Genomic DNA, 21,337 nt, shown 5'->3' on the forward strand with positions numbered 1-21,337 from the left:
GATCTTTTTTTCCCTATGGTCAGAAATTTCTCCTACTTTTATGTAAGAATGATAGTTGAGGTAGTAAATAAGACTAATAAGACTTTCTAATTTAGAAGTCATAATGTTGATTTAAGCAAGAAAAAATAAACCCGTCATGGTTTCTTCTTTCTTTTTTATGTTTTAATGCTTTTAAGTGGATGTGCACTCCTAAGATGACAACGGACTGTGCATTTTCCATAGTTTTGCCTGGCCACACTTCTACTCCAGTGTGTATATTTTTATTACCTGCTTTAACTCCAAGTGCATTCAAACTCCTCAAAAGTTTTAAGTTCTTAAAAGAACATTTTTTTTTTTTGTAAAAAAATGAAAAGTTATTTCTGGTCAAGATGACAGAGTAGGTAAATGCTGTCCTTGCCTCTTCTTGATACCACATCAAAATTACAGCTAAACTACAGAACAACCATCACTGGAAATCGCGTGAGCTCTAACTGAACAAAAGTCTTACAACTAAGGAAATACAGAAGAAGCCATTTCAAGATTAGTTGGAGGGGTGGAGTTGCAAAACAAGCTGGTTTCACAACTGTGTGTGACACTTGAAAATCCAGAAAGATATCTAGGCTTTGGAGATCCCCAGGAGCAGCAAGGGGTCCCAGCCCCATGCCGAGCCACCCAGCCCAGGATTCCAGTCCCAGGAAGAAAAGTCATTACAAAATCTATATCTTAAAATTAGTGGATATTGTGATAAGTGAGACAGAGGGCTGTGAGAGTCCCAGGCATTCCTCTTAAGGGCTGCACATGGACTTATTTATTGATGGACTCACTTGCTCTGGACTCTGGCCCTGGGACAGTAGCTCACAGCACCAGGGACATACGTGGAGGAACTGAATTGTCTGGCTTGAGGGCCAGATGCAGAGTTCAAAACATTGGTTATAAGGATGCTCAATGAACCTAGGGGAAGAGTAGATGAACTCAGTGAAAACTTTAATAAGGAGTTAGAAAACATAAAAATGGAGATAGAAAACATAAAAAAGAACCAGTCAGAAAAAAAAAGAATATAATAACTGAAATGAAGAATATGTTACAGCAGTGGTCCCAACCTTTTTGGCACCAGGGATTGGTGCTCCCATGACAATCTAATGCTTAATTATCTGAGGTGCTGAGGCAGTGATACTAACAGTAGGGAGAGGCTGAGAATACAGATGAAGCTTTGCTCTCTTGACCACTGCTCACCTCCTGTTGTGTAGTCTAGTTCCCAACAGGCCACAGACCAGTACCAGTACATATCCCGGGGTTTGGGGACCCCTGAATTAAAAGGAATCAACAGTAGATTAGCAGAAGCAGAGGAATGAATCAGAGACTTAGAAGATAAGTTAGCAGAAAACACCCAATCAGAACAGCAACAGGAAAAAAGAATACAAGAAAATGAGGATAGTTAAAGGAGCCTCTGGGACAACATCAAGCATAACAACATTCAGATCATAGGGGTACCAGAAGGAGAAGATAGAGAGCAAGGAAATGAGAACCTACTTGAAGAAATGATGACAGAAAACTTCTCTAACTTGGCGAAGGAAATAGACACACAAGCCTAGGACATGCAGAGAGTCCCAAACAAGAAGAACCCCAAAAGGCCCACACCAAGACACATCATAATTAAAATGCTGAAGGTTAAAAACAGAGTCTTAAAAGCAGCAAGAATCTTAAAAGCAGTTAGTTATCTACAAGGGACCTCCCATAAGACTGTGAGCTGATTTTTGAACAGCTCACTTTATAGGCAAGAAGGAAATGGCATGAACTATTCAAAGTGATGAAAAGCAAGGATCTACAACCAAGATTGCTCTACCTAGCAAAGCTATCCTTTAGAATTGAAGGATAAAGAGCTTCCCAGACATGAAAAAGCTAAAGGAGTTCATCACCACCAAGCCAGTATTATAAGAAATGTTAGAGGAACTTCTTAAAGAAGAAGAAGAAAGTTAAAAGGTTAAAAATATGAATAATAAAATAGCAACAACTACATATCTATCAACAATTACTTTAAATGTAAATGCATAATGTTCCAATCAAAAGATTAGGTAGCTGAATGGATAAGAAAACAAGACCCTTACATATGCTGCCTACAAGAGACTCACTTTAGATCAAAACACACAGACTGAAAGTAGAGATAGAAAAAGATATTTTGTGAAAATGGAAACAAACAAAAAAGATGGAGTACCAATACTCATACCAGACAAAGTAGACTTTAAAACAAAGACTATAACAAGAGACAAAGAAGGACCCAAAGAATACTCACTTCTGAGTATTTACCTTAAGAAACCAAAAACACTACTGTGAAGGGATATGTGAACCCATATGTTCATTGAAGCATTATTTACAATAGTCATGATATGGAGGCAACCTGGAGGTCCATCAATGGATGAAAGGCTAAAGGGGTGGGACATATATACAATGGAATATTACTCAACCATAAAAAAAAAAAATCTTGTCATTTGCATTAACATGGATGGACCTAAAGGATATTGTGCTGACTGGAGTAAGTGAGATAAAGACAAATGTCATATGATTTCACTTACATGTGGATTCTAAAGAACAAAATAAACAAACAAAACAGAAACAAACTCATAGATAGAGAGAACATTTTGATGGTTGCCATAGGGGAGGAAGGTTGAGGGGTCAGTTGAAAAAGGAGAAGATAATAAGAAGTACAAATTGGGAATTACAAAATAGTCAAGGGGATGTAAAGTATAGCACAAGAAATATATAGTCAATAATATTATAATCACTATTTACAGTGTCAGATGAGTACTAGATTACTTTGTAAGTTATAGAAATGTCTAATCACTATGTTGTACACTTGAAACTAATATAATATTGTATGCCAACTGTATTTAAAACGTTAAAAAATATTATCAAAGAAAAAAAGAAAATGAATAGTCTGTACCTACATTCATTTCTTAGGCATGCCTTATATGTGTTATTGTTACTGTCACATAGAATGTTTTTAATGCCTAGCTGCTTGATATTGTCTTGGGAGAGAGGCACACATCCTCTTAATTAGTTAGGAAAACAAAATATTTTAAGAAGAAACCTTATATATAAAAATGGCTTTACAACAGTGTGAACTTTTAAAAATTTAGTGCAAATGACATCAGGAAGAAATTGAAAGATCTACTGTGCAGTTTCTACCACCATTTTGAAGGTTTATTTTAGATCTAAATAAACAGAGCTTTAAACTTCAAAGTTGGCTAGGGTTATCATTTTCATCTTAGTTCTTCTATTCCTTAAGTTTTTCTTCCCATGAGAAGAAATGAAATAAAATTGGGGCCATATGGCTTCTGCTACTGCTTAAGTTTTAATTCAGAAGTTCACTACACTTTTCAATTACAGATACCTTCTTGTTTTAATGATGAAAGTAGCCTCTTTTTTCATAGCTTTTCTACCACCAGATAAATCACTGCAAGAAGAATGAGACCAGCATCTATTATGACCCTAGAGAACTGACAAAGCATTTTCAAACTTGAAACAAACACCGAATAGTTTGTTGCATTTCAGTAGAAGATGGCTTATTCAGGCCCTAATAAACTTTTTCATCTGTTGGTAGAAAAATGGAGCTCCCTTAAATTTGTTACAGCTCATGGAATTGTCATGTAATAAGAACTTCCAATGAGGCACGTGCAAGCCAGACTTTTTCTTAAAGTGTATTTTTCTACTTCAGGTCATTTAATATGAAGTTCATAAGATCATATAAACTAAAAATATATGCAGTATAATATCTTTTAAAAAATTTCTCTACATGTTTACTTTATGCTGCATTTAAAACACATCATGACTCTAAATTGAAAATTCATTAAGGTTTTCCGATAGCTCAGGTTAACTTAGTGATTAGTTTGGCCTCATACTCTATACATATTATCAATTCTTACACAATGTTAAATTCATTGATGTATGTTTCCAGATATTAAAATCGGTAGCCTGTTCTGTAATTCCAGATTTATCATTCTCTTGTCTCAAAAATAAGTTTTAATAATTTTTTTCTAAGCTAAAGCCTAAAAGGTTAACTGATAATGTTGAATCATATTGACTTACATTAAGCTTATTTAAAAATAGGAATATGGCTTTTTAAAAAAGTATTAATTTTTTTCATACAAAAAAAAATGCCTAATAATTCTAGAAGGTTTTGCTCTATTGCATAAAGTGATGTTGCCAAACTCAGATTTCTTTCACAATCACTCAGGATCACCATTCAGGAGGGACCTTATTTTTTTCCTTAGAAGCATAAAAGCAACCTTATTAGAAAGTAGGTTAAAAGATTGGTACATTTGAAATGATCTTAAAAAATTTAGGCTTAAGTCCTCAGTAATGTACATTTCCTTGTTCATTAATGCAGAAATACCGCACATAGATTTTAATCTTGGAGTTAATAATAAAAGCAATTTTCACTAAAAATATAAAAACTGTAATGGTAGAATCATGATATTGCATTTAGCTCTCCCACAAAAAGTCACTTTATTACTTTCTTTTGACACTTATTTTCATTCTGGGATTAATTTTACTATATAAGGGCTTCTTAACTATTCTATTAAAATTTCTATTCAGAAGCAATAATATCTAAAAGTGAATAATAGTCATGTAAATCATTATTTCATATTAATGTAAAAGATTTTGTAAGTTCTTATGAATTCTGCTGACATGCACAATTGTGAAAAGGTTATCTCTCCGTTCTATAGTGATATGCGCTGGAACAAAGGAACCATTCTAAAAGCATCAGTGGAGTACATCAAGTGGCTACAAAAAGAACAACAGAGAGCCCGAGACTTGGAACACAGACAGAAGAAATTAGAGCAGGCTAACAGGCGGCTTCTACTCCGGATTCAGGTTTTATAAGAATGTTGCCACAAACCATATAGCTTAAACATGACTAACTCATCATCAGTTTTATTCACTGGTCTCGTTTATTTTTTTCTTATTAACACTCATTTTTCTTTCTGAAAAATAATTTTATTGCCTTTTAAAAGTTCATGAATTAGGTTATTTCTATTTGGTTTTCATTAGAAATTTAGGATCAAGATGACTTTACAAATATATAATGAATAACAACAACTAATTGTAAAATACAGAAAATAGAACTTTTTATAACAACGCACAATATTATTTCAGCCTAAAAAAATAACAATAAAGTAAAACATTTGTTTCCATAGATAATATTGGACACTAAAGTCTCCCCTTCCCCTTTTATTTCTTCAGTAAGATTATTATGGATTTCATTGCCGCGAGGCATATTGTGCTGATTTATATTGTCACTCCTCATCTGTTCATGTGACACAAAATATCAAAGTATGAGTTTTCATTATTCTCGAGGTTTTTTTTTTTAATGTAAGCATGTTTTTTGGTAGGTAAAACACTTACTTTGTTTCCACGAAATGGTCTTATAGTGAGAAATTAATCTAGAAAAATAAATGGAAGATTTTCCAGTATCTCCAGATGGCTGTATTGTAGTCTGAGTCACTATGAGACCATTAAATCTCATGTATTTCTTTAAAAAACAATGGGAGGAGCATTTTTAAAATCTTTTTCCTAAGGGTTATTTTTCAGGCAATAGAAATATACCAGATTCCATTATTTGCAAGAATATTTATAATTTGTATTGCTCTTTATTTTGAATACTTATTAATATTTCGGTTCTATTTCTGATTTATTCTTCAGAGATATTCTTTTTTCAGTCATTATTTAATATTTCTTTTTTAAAATTTCAGGAACTAGAAATACAGGCTCATGCTCATGGTCTACCAACCTTGGCTTCACTCGGCACAATTGATTTAGACGCTCATGTCACCAAACAACAGACTCATCTTGAGCAGAATTCAGTAGACTATTGCCAACACCTGACTCTGTCTCAGAGAGCAAGCCCTGAGCTCTGTGATCAAGCGATGGCCTTCTCCGATCCTTTGTCACACTTTACAGATTTATCATTTAGTGCTGCTTTGAAAGAGGAACAAAAGTTGGATGACATGCTACTGGATGACACGATATCTCCTTTTGGAACAGATCCTCTGCTATCTGCCACTTCCCCTGCAGTTTCCAAAGAGAGCAGTAGGAGAAGTAGTTTTAGCTCGGGTGATGGTGATGAGTTATAAAAAAATAAACATGCTCAATTCATCAAATAGAAAACAATTTTATGCTGGTGCTATACAATTATGTTATATGTTTCATGTATTGCTTTGGCTTTATTTTTCTGAAAGGAATGTATCGTTCGTGAACAACTGATTGATTAAAAAACCATAGAAGAATGAATTCGCAGGAAGAAAAGTATGGTTTTGACGAATCGAGGTCTAAAAAAGATTTTTCCTCTTTGACTACAAAGTCCAAGTCTACTTAAATTTTGTTTTCCCAGAAAGAGATACAATGTAAGAAATAGCTCTCTACTTGATGATGTACTATTGGAACTAACAGACTACAAAGAGTAAACTTAATGAAATATACAAATCTTTTCTTAGTTATTCACTTCCATCTCCTTTCTATTCAACTACTAAACATTACTTTCAAGAATCAAGATCAACAGATCTGGTGGTTCATTGCATTTATCCACTGTCTGGTGACCATGTTGTCTAATGTTCAATCTTAAATGGGGAAATAATTAAAAGACAGATTACCTGTCACTTGTAAGTGAAAAGTAAATCTATAATAAACATTAGCATTTTCCACAATAAAATACAGAAAATACATAAAAACTTTGATTTCTAAAATTAGACTTTAATTTCTTTAGTCTAATTACACAAATTCTAAAAGCAACTTTGTATATTTATGGAGACATGCTCTATTCAGAAAAAAGAACACATTAAATACTTTCCTCAAGAATATGGACTAGAATTTCATCCCTTCACACAAACATAGCTCCACACACATGAACACGATGCAGGTAGAATGTATTTTGTTTTCCCCTTCATTCTTTTGATTTTCTATTCTACATCACAAATCACATTCCAAATTCTCTTTTCTTCATCAAGAAAAGATGTTGGGTAAACAATTTCAGCAAATGAAGTATAAATATCCTGCTACTAGGACAATTTGTCAGGTATTTAAAACTTATCACTGTGTCCAATATTGGAGATAAATCAATTAGTTGTTGATATAGTTTTGCTCAAAAATGACAAAATATTTAAAGTTGGACTGCCAACTGAAAATAATTTGTAAAATAGAAACTGTTATTATATTCAACTCTGAGTTAAAGTTCTACTCCCATAAATACTTAGAATACTCTATGATTTTTGCTAGCTTTGCTAGCATTTATTAAGAATATTTATATTTATGATGCTTTCCTCAAATTTTCTCTCTTGAACTTGTTTGAAGATTGAGAACTGACTTATCAAGTATGTTGCTCTGTGCTGTCCCTCCACAAGAGGTCATTTAATCAATGAGTATTTTTGGAGGAATACGCATAACTTTAGTAGGTTCTGCGAAAATGTGAAACAAATAAGCCAGATGTAGTCTTACTTCTTGGGGAGTAACAAGACTATATGAGTAACAACAACAAAAGATAAACAACATGTAGAATTAAAGACTACATGGGGCAGCATAAGATATAAATACAGAGGTCAGAGAAAATGAAAATGAATGAAGTTTGAAGAATCACAAAAGTCTATGAGAAAAGCAGGATTTAACTTCTCTTAAAAGCATAAATTGAGTGAAGGAAAGGAAAGACAGAGGAATAATATCAACCAGATGATAAAAATGAGAATAAGTTGGGGAAGTATGGTACATTCATTAGAAATAGAACATTCATCTGGCCACCCTAGAAGATTCTTTTTGGAGAATTCTGGAAAATAATATTGGCAACAGGTTGTTAAAGTCTTTGAAAACTTAGGATGAAATGACATAATAGAAATAGAATTTTTGTTAGAAGGGAGATGCTAAAAATTAAGATATTTCTATATATTACTAACATGATTAAGATGTAATTTTCATGAATATTAACTTGGTGATACATTTTTCAAGGTTTTAGGTATTGCTAACGTGGAAAATACACCATCAGAAATCTGAGACTAATGCTGATGAAAGTGAGACAATATTCAATTTTAATGGTATAATAATTATCTCAGGCTTAGCTTACAGTATTAGCTTGGAGTTTGGAGATTTAAAATAGTGTTCATTGTCTGACATGGAAAAAATAATTCTCAAATTACAGGAACAGTTATTAAAGCCAGATAGATAAATTCACCTGTAATCTGACACATGAAAAAGAGCAATAAGATACACTTCTGTAAGAATTTTCAGAACATTATATACTTTTAACTTTATAACAAAATTCCACTTCACTAAAGAGTTGATAATTTAACAGTGCAAATCATAGAGAAGGAATATATTTTTGGGTCCATGGAAAACACATCATTCTAGATAGAGGCTAATTTGTTTTCTCATATTATCCATTATTCTCTTTTCTTCATATTCTGAGAAGACTTGCTCTGATAATGTCATTATTTCGTCATTGTTTTCCATTCTGTTAAAATACTACTATCCCGCCCTGAAACCTATTCCTTATAGTCTTAGCTAATTGTAAGAACTTGACACAGGATGGTAAAGTCTGGACAAAAGCAGTCTGGAAAGGGAGTTAATATTTGTTGCTACTCTCAGATTATAATAACAATTAGGAAATTATAAAATGGGTAACGGATTTTTAAAGACAGAGTGAAGAGTAGCGTTGTGTCACAAAAGTTATAGACCCTCTCACCAGAAAAATACAGAATTGTGTATAATGTCAAAAATTTGCATGCACCAAGAGGTTTTAGGAAACTCCTGATTATCTCCTTGGGTCCCAATTATTGTAACAGGTCTGTTACTTTAGTAGATAGCATTGTAGTGATGTATCTATCAAGAGCGAAGTGTATAGTTAATGTTACATATAATGATGGAGGAGGGAGCCCTAGTTATCAGAATATCATTATCCTAACACCAATAGTTAGGTGAGGTTTCATAGGAAAGTGAAAGTGTACCAAACACTAGACTATTCACTAAGGAATTTCACTTATAAAATAGTCCCCTTTTAAACACCCCATCATATCTATATGCCTTCAGCTATATATTTATGTAACATATTTATGGATCAGTTTCTCTATGACTATTTGATATTGTAAACATCTGACAATAACATTTTAAATCAATACAAATAAATATCAAAGTAAAAATATAAATTCAAAAGCAAAATTATTTGATTAAGAATCAGGAGTAAATCTTGGGAAAATTGATTGTCTAGAATATTTTTGCAAAAATTAGCCTTCTGATAACAGTAAAGGAGATGTATTTATCCAACAATTTTGTCACAAAAAGCATTAACTTTCACCAGACCGTTAATATACAATTAACCAAGCCTGTTCATTCAAAAATTAATGCATAATTACAGTGCTAAAAACTTTGTGAAAAATAAGGTAAATAGTTTCTATTATTTTTAGTTATCTTTTCAATAATATCCCATCTAATCTTTTTCTTGTTTTATATTAAAATATTGGCTGCTTTTTCATGGATTCACATTAAGCAACCTTTCCGACTCTCAAGCATCTTAAAATAACAAGGATCTCCTATAAGTAGATATAGATCTTCATAATTTTTTTAGTATTCGTTCTCAAACTTTTCTCATAACTGAAGAATATATAAACAGACCATATTTCCTCAGTTTATTAATGTGATGATATCAGCGATTATAGCTTTATGTCAGTACAAAAGCTCTAAGTCATAAATAGCTAGATGAGCTGAGGACATTGAGAAATAGCATTCCTCCTCCTTTTTAAATTCATTTTTATCCATTTACATGACTGTAAAAAATATTAAATAGCTATTACTTGAAAAAAAATTAGGTACAACGAGTCTTAATTTGTTATGCTCACTTACCTTTATGTCAAGGAGAATTTAGGTTTTACAATGTAAATAAGAGTACATTCTTTCTTTGTCTTGATAGAGTCATATTGGCATTTTCTTGTACTTCAAGGTATTATGAAACTACTTTTTGCTGTTCTAACATTGTGGAATTTCAATATTTAAATAAATAAATGGCATAACGGTTTCAATGTTTTTACAATGTGTCTAGGCTTTGAGATACTAACCTTATGATATCTAAGATGTAGATGAAAACTGGAATCAATTAACCATTTTTGTGTTATCAGCACTAGATCAACCATCTAGGTTCTTGAAAACACCTGAAAGATTGAATTTTGCTTTAGTATTGATAATGGCATAGCCTATATATGCTATGTGGAATTACATCATTTGCCCCTCCAGTGCCCTGCATGTTAATAAGTATAAGATGTTGATTTGAGTTAGTGTAAGTTATATAGACAAAGGTTTTATTATATTTACTTAATAAATACTAAGTACATTTAGTGTTGCTGATATAATGTTCATATTACCTTTCTGTAATTATTATCTATTGCATATACCAATATTTTATCATTTGTAAGATTTTTAATTTGTAAACAAAGAAACTTCAAAAATGATAAAATAGTTTTAAAAGTTTTCTCTGTTCTACATTTTTTTTCTGTAAGGTTCATAGAAAATATGAGTATATGAGAGATTATCAGAAAATAGTTATTTTGATTTTAAAAAACTTCCACTGGATTCAACTATTCTAATGATGTAATACTACTATCTGCTGCTTTATACATAAAAGAGAAACTTTTGTCTTCTTATATATGTATTTCTATACATCCAAGTGATTTCTCTTTTGTGTTTTCTATTGATGAAATCCTCAGTAAAATGTCTTTTTACTACATTTGTCCAGTAGACTTCAAGAATTAAAAAACAAAGACTTTTGTGTTTGCAGTGTTACCTTTCCCATTACTGCACTACCATTTTATTTTGAAAATTCTGTATTTTTCCCCATGAAATAAATTTTATTTTTATGTTATTTAAAGCTAGTGGTTATGTATAACAAACAAAATGGAAAGTATGCAAAGGAAATGGGGTACTGTTACTTTGTTGAAAGAATTATGTATAATCAGGAAGTTACATATTATATTATTCTTTAATACATGGCTACTGAAGTTTAAAAGCTAACTAAATTCAAGGGTCTAATAGCATTGCTGTTGGTTATGGCATACAAGGCTAAAATTAATTTAACTATTTAATCTTAATAAAACAATGTAGTTTAAAATCTTTGACTTTAATAGCATTTTATATATATGAATAGCTGAAGTAATATTTCTGTAATTTTAATCTAACATTGGTTAGATCAAGAAAACATTGTTAGTGTAACAAGACTATAGAATTTATAATTATTGCTATTTTTCATTTTTAATAACAAAATAATGTCTTATTTTCTAAGAAAATGAAGAACACTGGTGTACTCTAATACATGAATCTTTGTACACATACTTTTAAAAATGTGCCAATGTTTTCTTTGCTTATATTAAAGGAAAGCATAGAATTATTTAATGTTTTAGTATACTTTTTATTTTGCCTTTGTGTATAGACTATACTGGAAAATGCAGAATACGGGTTAACTATCATCTGAAAAGATAGTTAACAGCCATGAGACTGTACAGTTGACAACTGCTCACTACATAGTCCATACTGAAAACGATGATCCAATATTTCCTTATTAATGAAAATAATTGTTACATTCTACAATAAAGTCTCCTGCCATCTGCTTCTTCATGCTGTTATGGTTTTGATTTATAGAAAATATTTATTAAAATGTTGCAAAATTGCTAACAGGCATAATTGTAGCAGTGAAATCACTAAGAAACTGCAAAACCTTTTAATATACTAGATGGTCCCCAGACAATCTAGGATAAATAGAATAATGTATTTTAATATGGAAAACATTTTAAAGCTGCTAATTGGTATTGACTAGACATATCCCTTGATAACGAAATTAAGGATTTCAGTTAAATGTTAAGACTTTCTAATATTTAATACCATGTTTATACATTTTTTCTACATACTGGCTTCAAAATTAATAAAACAGAATAGCTCTGAGTTGTCTATAAAACATGGTATTCCATGTTCAAATATAGGTTCATTGCTTTTTAAAAAAAGTTATATGTATTTTTCTTAAAGCATCATCAGTGCCAAAAATACTAATCGATATAATGACTTCTGTGTGGAAAGGAATAACCAATGTAATACAGGTAAAATAAGTCAGGATGATTTTTGACACTATTTAGACTGAAAAGATGGATGAATGAATGGATTTTATACTTGATTATTGTATGCGCATGCATGGTGTATTTAGATAAAGACACGTGTGCCCTTGTCAGAGCTTATAAAAACGTTTTCTAATCTCTTGATATTAAAAAGACCTCTACACATAAAAACATATTCTTATTATTATGTTATTCTTTGTTTGAACCTATGTCTAGGGAACATCTGAAGCTATCATTAATTTCTTCTATTAGAAATACACACAAACACACACACACACACACACACACCTTATTCTGAATTTAGTAAAAAACATGGAAAAGAACAAAATTGTACAGGTTTTAATATTTTTGTTTAAATAAATGCCACACACAGCTATAAACCACTTAGATATAACACAAGGATTGATTTTATTGACCATTAGAAGGAATATTAAAACCCATCCCAAAACTGTTAGTAATATAACCTGCAGAGTTCTAGCAATGGGGTAGTTAAGTGGTAAAATACAATAATGTTAAGTAATGGATACCTATCAAGTTAAATAGATATCAATTTCATTAATTGGTGCCATAAGACAAGAGTACAACATTCTAGATGGTGATGATTTTGATAGAATCGACTACATTGTGGTTAAGTATATAATTCATGTAATAAGAAAAAGGTGCCTGCAGGCTATTGTTCCTAGCATGGCTTAAAATTTACATATTGCTTCTCCTTATGTCAAAACATCTGGTGCCTACAAATGCTATTTTCTTAAAAAGTTTCACAAGTCAGGAAAAGTGTATTGGAAACATTGTGTGTGAATTACTCAAGCATAATAATAGAATAAGAACTATGTTCAGAAAAAATTAAATTTCTGCAAACAATACTATAGCCAAAATTATATTTATTTGCTTACACAGGTGAAAGATGATGCTGTGTATATCTGTGGAGAAAAATATTCTTTGAGTTATATGGTTATCTCTTCAAAAATACTTGTTTTTATAAATACATGGAACATGTATTTATAAAACATCCTTCAAGACTTTGCAATCACTCTATGTTGAAAGCAGTACATAGTTGTATAAAACCCAGTTTGGTATTCCTAAGGACATAAAAAAGGGAACAACTGAGATTTTATTCATTCTAACAAATTTCTACTTATTCATTGGTAAATATAAAAAGTAGATTTGAAATATAGATGAATTACCTATCTACACAGGTCCCCAAATCAATAAAGATAAGTCAGCCCTTGCAACTTCTATCCTAATGTGGCCTTTTCTTCTTTAATCTAAAAAAGCTACTTCAAGATTTTCCTATTTTAAGGCTTTTCCTCACCACCCTAGTCAATGGTTACTATCATCATGGTTCCTGCTGGCTATAGCAGCTAACTGCTTCTTAAACGCCATCTTCGTAATGCTGGGTTTTTTTTTGTTTGTTTTGTTTTTTTTTTATAGCCATGGATAGATTACCTTCCTTACTAGATGGATTGGCATTGGAAGCTAAAATTATACCTTAGCTTTCTTCATATCCCACATTACTTAACACAGTGTCCTGCTTAACACGCTATTTCCTTAATAAATGATTAAGTGATGGTTAATTTGTAGGTAAGGGAAGTGTAAAGTAGCAAATTTTTCAGATAATAAAATGTTGCTCACTCAAGGCTGTGACCATTTATTGAAATGAATCTCTTTCATTTTTTTTCGGTTCTTTCATTTGCCATGAGATAAATATTTGTATCTTCTTTTGGCTTATTTAAACAAAAATAGTAGCAAATGTTGGAATACTGTATAAAGAAATTTTCTACTCTAGAATTCAACCATTACCTCGTTTACTGTTTCGTTAATAAGCATCCCCCAAAGAACAATGCCTGTCGTGCTCACAATAAAATGTGTTAAGTGCTATGCTGGCAGAATTAAGGGTGGTATGGAAGCACAAATCAGGGACTCTGGCCAAGTCTCAGGGAAACTGAGACTTAAAGCAGAGTAGGAGCTAGACTGGTGTATGATGTGAAGGTGAGAGAAAGAAGGGAGGGTTCTTTAAGCAGAGACAACCTGTCAGATTACTATTACTAATTCAGGAGGCTCATCAATGCTTTTGGCAGGTGGAATGTAACTTTGTGGGGTCAGAAAATTTAAATCTGTTTGGAGTAATTAGTCTTAAAATCTTCTCATTTATCACGCAAAACCCAACTTATTCAGGCACTTGGTCAGAGGAACTTTGCCTCATTTTTCTTTCCTATGCCCAGAATAAGAAAGCATGTATTTCAGTGTGTGTGTAGGAAGAGTGGGAAGAGGAGAAGGAGGTGGAGGAAAAGTACTCTGACATTGTGAATCAAGGTACTGTTCTCAAATAGCTCAAACACTACTCATCTTTCCTTTCCAGACAGGGGATGCAATTTTTTTTCTTATTAGTATGAAGCATATAGTAAACCCTATGCTTACAGCTAGCAGTTTCCCCTTTCAAGAAACTTTTCCCAACTATGAATGCCCAACAGTACCCAATAACACCTTACTTCTTTTCATTATTATTCTACATATATTATTTAAGAAACCTAGTGTGAAAAGGAAACTGCATAAGTAAAAAGGCATATTCTATTCTTGAATGGGAAGACTTAACATAATAAAGGTTTTGATTCTCTCTAAATTAATTTATCAATACCAATAGGTTTTTGTAAGTCAGTTGATATCAGTTGTAAATCAGTTTAATATCAGTTGATATTAAACTTTGTAAGGAAATATAAACAAATAAAAAAAGAAACATCTGAAAAAGAAGAGCACTTAGAGAAGACAAGGGTTATTGGATTAAAACATATTTTAAAGTCTCACTAATTAAAACTCTGTGATGTAGGGACCTGAATAAACAGATAGTTCAAAGGACAGAAATAAGCCTAAATACATATTGGAATTAAACATAAAGGAAAGCATTACAAATCAATAAAAAAGAGACTATCTTATAAATGGTGTTGAAAGTATATTGAATGTTCATCTATATGAGAATTATGGGACATCTATAAAATGTAATACTATATCCCTGACATGAGAAATGAAGGAAAAAAGAACTCTGTTCTGATATGGAAAGTTCTCCATTAAGGGTGTTTTACTTAGTAATATATGGAATTGAGTTGTATATGTATATATATGAAGGTGTCTTTTAGGTGATAAGGAAAGATAGAAATATGTACTTATATTTATTATATGTGCAAAAATAAACTATTAACAGATATGTAGAAATCTAGTAACTTTAAAAGAGGAAGCAGATATGAGAATATTTTCACTAAATATCTTTTTATTCTTTAAAAAAATTTTGAAACATATAAATGTGTTATTTATTCAAAGAAAAAAATTTAAATGCATGATAAGTTTATACAGCAGTCCCCCCTTATTTACAAATGTTTCACTTTTTGCAGTTTTGTTTGTATGTCATCAATCGTAGTCCAAAAATATTAAATAAATAATTTCAGAAATAAAGTTTTAAATTGCACATTGTTCTGAATAGGTGATGAATCGCAGGTTGGCTAGCTCCATCTCACCCAGAAATGAATCATCCCTTTGTCCAGCATCTCCATGCTGTATAAGCTCCCACCAGTTAATCACTTAGTAGCCATCTCATTTATCAGATCACCTGTTGCAGTATCACAGTAATTGTGGTCAAATAATCCTTATTTTACTTGTAATGGCCTCAAAGTTCAAGAATAGCAATGCTGGCAATTCTGCCAAAGAGAAGCCATAAAGTGCTTTCTTTAAGTGAAAAATTTAAGGTTCTCAACTTAATAAGGCATTTTATCATTTCACATTATCACAAGAAGAAGGGTGTGTACAATACAATATTTAGAGAGAGACCACATTAACATAACTATTACAGTATATTTTTATAACTGTTCTTTTTTAGATATTGTTGTTAATCTCTTACTGTGCCTGATTTGTAAATTAAATTTTATCATAGGAAAAAAGTATAGTATATCTAGGATTTGGTACAATTTGTGGTTTCAGATGTCCACTGGGGGTCTTGGAACTTATCCTCAGCACATAAGCGGGAGGGCTACATATTAATGGTTTATTGCCCCAATTTTCTTTTTCTATGCTCTTCTTTCACCCATAGTTCTTTCTTCAATCTTGTCTTTCAAGTGCCTTCAGCCAGTGACAGTTCTAAATTTCTTGCTTGAAAACTGATAAAGGCAGAGAAACAAAATAGAAATGAATCTTTTTTGTGTTATTTTTTTCTGAGGATTCTTAGAAATAAGTAGATCTCCACTCTAATACAAACATTAGCTTTAAGAACCCTGTGGTATGCAGAATAATGTCACCCAAGGAGTCCACATCCTAATCTCTAGAGCCTGGGAGTACCTTACATGGCAAATGAGACTCTGCAAATGTGGTTAAATCAAGGATCTTAAAATGAGAGATTATCTGTGTGGGCACAATTGAATCACATGGGTCCTTTGAGAGAGAGAAATTTTCCTAGCTGTTGTCAGAAGGATTTGTGACTTTATAGTTCAAGATACCCAGGAAACAGGAGAAACTGTGTAACTTGTCACCATCATAGAACTAGACCTAGGATTAGAATCCCAGGTCAACTAGTTTCAGACCAGAGTGCTGTCACCCAGATTGTAGGACCCCTTTCTAGCTACAGAAGCAGTTAATATAGTGCTTGCGATACAATTATTTCGTTGTAAAGTTTTATTGTGTGACTAGTCCTAAGAATTTGTCAGTAGATGAAGGTGTACACAATAAATAATTAGTTCAAGATTTTATACCTTAAAGATGAAAAGAATCATAATACCCGTATAGGCTGGGGCTTTGAAAGCAACCAATTTAGAGTGGTAAGGGGGAAAATATACAATTTATTAGAAGGTGCAGTATAATGGTAGTTTTTATAGGTCACAAAAGAAGGCATCAAGGAGATGGAACCTGGTCATAGTAGATTTGGTATTCAAAATCATGAAAGCAAAAACACACACAAAAAGATAAAGTGGTTAAGAATAAAATGAGTAGAAGTAGAAAGAATAAAACGAAAGAAGGTGAAAAGGTGGCACAGAAAAAACAAGATGAAGAAGAAGAGGAGATGAAGGTGAACAACTTCAATGTAAAAAGCCTATCTTTTTTTTTTGACTACTCATAAAAGTCAAAGAGGAATGACTTTCGCTTTTTCGAATGGTATTCTTCACTCTAGATCCTATTATCAGCAACTCCTTTTTTTTTTTTTTAATCAGCAACTCTTTTAAAGTAATCCCACTCACTTTAGATATTTCTCCAGACAGATCATATTCACTTAGCAGATAAGAGAATGCAAAAGGTCTTAGAGACTTTCAGGTTAGATCCTAAGAAAACATCTAACATTAGAGGTATTCGTAATATCTGAGAGCCCCACAGTACTTGTAGTCAGACAAGTTAGTTCAAGTCTCTGCTCTGCAGTTTAAAGGCTGCATGACCTTGAAGATTCACTTAATCTCTTTGTGCATCAGTCTCCTCATGTGGAAAATGGGAACAAATTTAATAACCACCATATTGTTAGCAGGGATTAAATGAGAAAGTGCGTAACGAATTTAGCATGATCCCTTACATTTGTTTTTTTTTAGCACCCTTTGTATAATAGCTAGGGTACTAGCAGGATAGTTGAGGTGCTTCTCTCTATTGCTATTTCCTAATAAATATTTGTTTAATTTTTAGATAAGCTACTTGGTGGCATACCATCATCATAGTTTCTTTTACTTACACATTCCAGCATTTCTTCCTGTCTATCTGTCTATCCATTTATTCATCCGTCAAACAACTTCCTTATTACAGAAAGAATTTAAAGTACATAAGATTTTCTAATTTTCAAGGTGATTTCCCATACAATAGCTCATTTATACATCGTAAGTATCTAAAATCTCATCATAAAAGTGATGAATGACTCACCTTAGACCACATAACCAAGATCACAGCTTCTCACTCTATTTGCACTTTTCATCACAAAAGGTGATGCTGGTACTTTATTAGGCATCATTATAGACATGGGACATTGTAGTAAATAAGATCAAAACTCAGCTTTCATTAGCTTAGATTTAAATAGGGAATATAGGCAATTAACAAATAAAATATTAAAAATTAGTAAAATATTATATAATATTCTGAAGTGTTAGTCCTATGAAGAATGATAATATGATAAATATTGATGAAAGTGGAGATACATGCTTTGAACATGTGATCAGAGAGGGCATCACACATTAGGTGACATTTGGACAGAAATCAGAAAGCTATGAGTGTACAAGCTACACAAGGACCAGACCAGGTAGAAGAGAGAACAAATGTTTAAAAGGTCCAACCCTGGAAACAATTTGACCTGTCTGAGGAATAGAAATGGCAGTGTACTGTACTGTAAAGAAACAGGAAGAATGTGTTAGGCGATGTGGGTATGGAGACAGGTAGAATTTCCAGTTCTGCGGATATCACCTGCGTATCTTCCTTCTACAGCTTAATCTTCCAAACTCATTTTATAATGGGACATGTCTGTTTGGATTTCCTTGTGGGCTAGAATTATGATATGGCCTTATGTGTCCGGCAATATTTAACTGTTTATTCCCCAATTTTACCATGACTAGATTATTACCAGTTAAGATATAAGCAAGTTATCAAGCACCACTTCTCCTTTACAATACTAATTAATGTAGGATGGTTAGCTCACTGGTACCTAGAATAATTCTTGAGTCAGTCATTTGTATATATTAAATATCTTTGCCAAATATCTTGCAGATAGAGATGACTCAAGAGTATTAGAAGGCATTTACTACAACTATGTCAAAAGAATACTCTAAAACATTTGGAAGTTGGCAGAAGCATTTAGGGTCTTCTTCAACAGTAAAGTTCCAGCCTTTCCCCCATGGGAAGTAGCTGTGTCCGTTTAGTAGAACTGATTCCATCCTGAGTTTCAAGTGTAGGATTGCAGTCAGGATTGGCTCTGGTAATTTAAGCACACAACTGGCTCGTGGCTTTTCCTTGGCAACATAATTGGTTCAAGGATGGTAAAGTTCAGGAAGCTCAGAACTTTTGTTTCATAGTTTTTCAAAGTGATTTGCTTGCTGTCTCTCCATGTTTGTGAACAGGGCAGCATGTGGAACCAATTAATGCTGGCAGCTATCTTATCATCTGGTGAAAAGTCAGCCTGAGGACAAAGCTGACATATGTGGGGAGGGAGGAGCTTTGAGAATGCCAGAGAAACATGACCTATCACGTATCTTTTTAAGTTCTATGGTTAAAAAATAAAAGTGTCCTTTAATATTTCAACCAGTTTGAGTGGGAATTTCTGTTATTGGCAGTTGAAAACATGCTAATAGATACACCAGAATTGAGGGAACTAATCTTCTGGCAGACTTGGCCTTGTGATTAAGACACGATTATCTGCAGAGCAGCAGAGCATGATTGCCGTGTGTTGATGTTTAAGACAGGAGCAAGAGATCAAGAGATTCTCCATCTGAGCTCTTTGTGGACATTGCAGAATTATTAACATATTGAAACCCCCTGTTTCCATGTCTTAGGACTCACAACAAATGGACTGAGTTCCTTCAGCTTGAGCTTGGTGCATGAGGAAATTTAGGTGTCAGAGAGACAGCTCTTTTTTGCTTTTCAAACAAAGCAGAACTTGCTCACACTTCTTTTTTGTATCCCCCTTATTTTGAATAGATTCTTTCTCCTATTGGTGAAAATGACTTATATCATTTAAAAAGTTTCTCACTTGATATTAACAGAAATTCAAGTAATTCTGAATGAAAAATGGACAAGATCACTGTGAAAATGTAGCTTCTTCATTTATCCATTTGTCCATTTATCAAACATCTCACAATTTCCTGTCAGGTGTCCTATATTTATATTCTTTCAGTGTTTGACAGAAATAAGATTTCCTCAGTTCCTGTCTGTAAAGAACTCGTTGGTGGAGGATAGGAACTAGTAGACCCATAATTAAGCACAGGCATCACATAGAATGCCTAAATAATCCAGACATAGAGGACCATGAGAGAATTCTTGAAGGAAGTGGCTCTGCCCTGAGTTTGTGCTGAGTGCCGTTATTCCAAGTCACTGTAAGCAGGTTTCTTAAAATATTTAGTAAATTATTTATTTATTTTCTTTTTTAAGTAAATTAATATTTGGCTTTTTTAAAAAAGAAATGGTTGATAGCTAAATATATATAAAGTAATATAAATAATGTGATATATGAAGAGAAATATGAAATTATATATTAGTCCAAACTTCTAAGGTAATAGCAAATATGATTTATTAGTCAAAATATAAAAGACAAAATTAGATATAAAAGTTCATATTCCTACCACGTAAAGAAACATTTTTATTGATATTTTATCTTGCTTTAATCAGTCTGTTTATGTGTGTATGTATGCTTGCACATGTGTATGTGAGTAACGTGTGACTCTGTACATAACATGAATGCAATAGTTTTCGTAAAAATAAGATCATATCATAGTTTACTTTTTAAACTTACTATGTTAGACATATTTTTGTTTTCATAGAATAATCTTCTACATCGTTACAGTGGCTTCCTAAGATTACATCATGAGATGTAACTGATTTGATTTAACCATCCCCTATTGATAGACTACAACTTTTCACTTGGATATTTTTTGTGTATTTTTTAAAAAAGTTTTATTACATTTATTGGGGTGACATTAGTTAAAATTACTTAGGTTTCATGCATATAATTTGACAATATGTAATATGAATATTGTACTGTGCGTTTGTCAATGCACAGTACAATATTCATATTACATATTGTCAAATTATATGCATGAAAGTTAAATTTCCTTCTGTAACCATATATTTGGCCCCTTTACCCTTACCTACCCCTCACTCCCTTCCCTCTGGTAACTACTAAACTGCTGTCCATGTTCATGAGTCTCTGTTTGTCTTGTTTGTTGCTTTCAGTTTTATACCCCACGTATGAGTGAAATCATATGGCTCTCAACTTTTTCTGTCTGAGTTATTAAGCTTAGCATGATAATCTCAAGATCCATCCATGTTGTCGGAAATAGTAGTATTTCATCTTTTCTTACGGCTAAGTAATATTTCATTGTATGTATATACCACACATTCTTTATCCAATCTTCTGTCATAAGACACGTTGGCTGTTTCCGTGTCTTGACCACCGTGAATAATGCCGCTATGAACATCAGATTGCATGTATCTTTACAGATAAATGTTTTCAAAATTTTGGGGTAGATACCCAGAAGAGGGATTGCTGAGTCCTATGTTAATTCTATTCTTAA

General features: G+C 32.4%; 1 protein-coding gene across 2 annotated transcripts in view; it reads left to right on the forward strand.

Annotated features, from left to right (window-relative positions):
* Positions 1-11,598, forward strand: part of TFEC (transcription factor EC) — an 85,134-nt gene extending 73,536 nt beyond the window's left edge. For both annotated transcript variants that reach the window (XM_023537961.1, XM_023537962.1), the window contains exons 7-8: positions 4,704-4,851; positions 5,730-11,598. In XM_023537961.1, the coding sequence (XP_023393729.1) occupies positions 4,704-4,851; positions 5,730-6,110 (529 nt within the window). In that variant the 3' untranslated portion in view covers positions 6,111-11,598. The remainder of the gene's footprint in view (positions 1-4,703; positions 4,852-5,729) is intronic.
* Positions 11,599-21,337: the final 9,739 nt, after the last annotated feature.

This window comes from Pteropus vampyrus, unplaced genomic scaffold (assembly GCF_000151845.1).
Source record: "Pteropus vampyrus isolate Shadow unplaced genomic scaffold, Pvam_2.0 Scaffold206, whole genome shotgun sequence".
Taxonomy (NCBI): domain Eukaryota; kingdom Metazoa; phylum Chordata; class Mammalia; order Chiroptera; family Pteropodidae; genus Pteropus; species Pteropus vampyrus.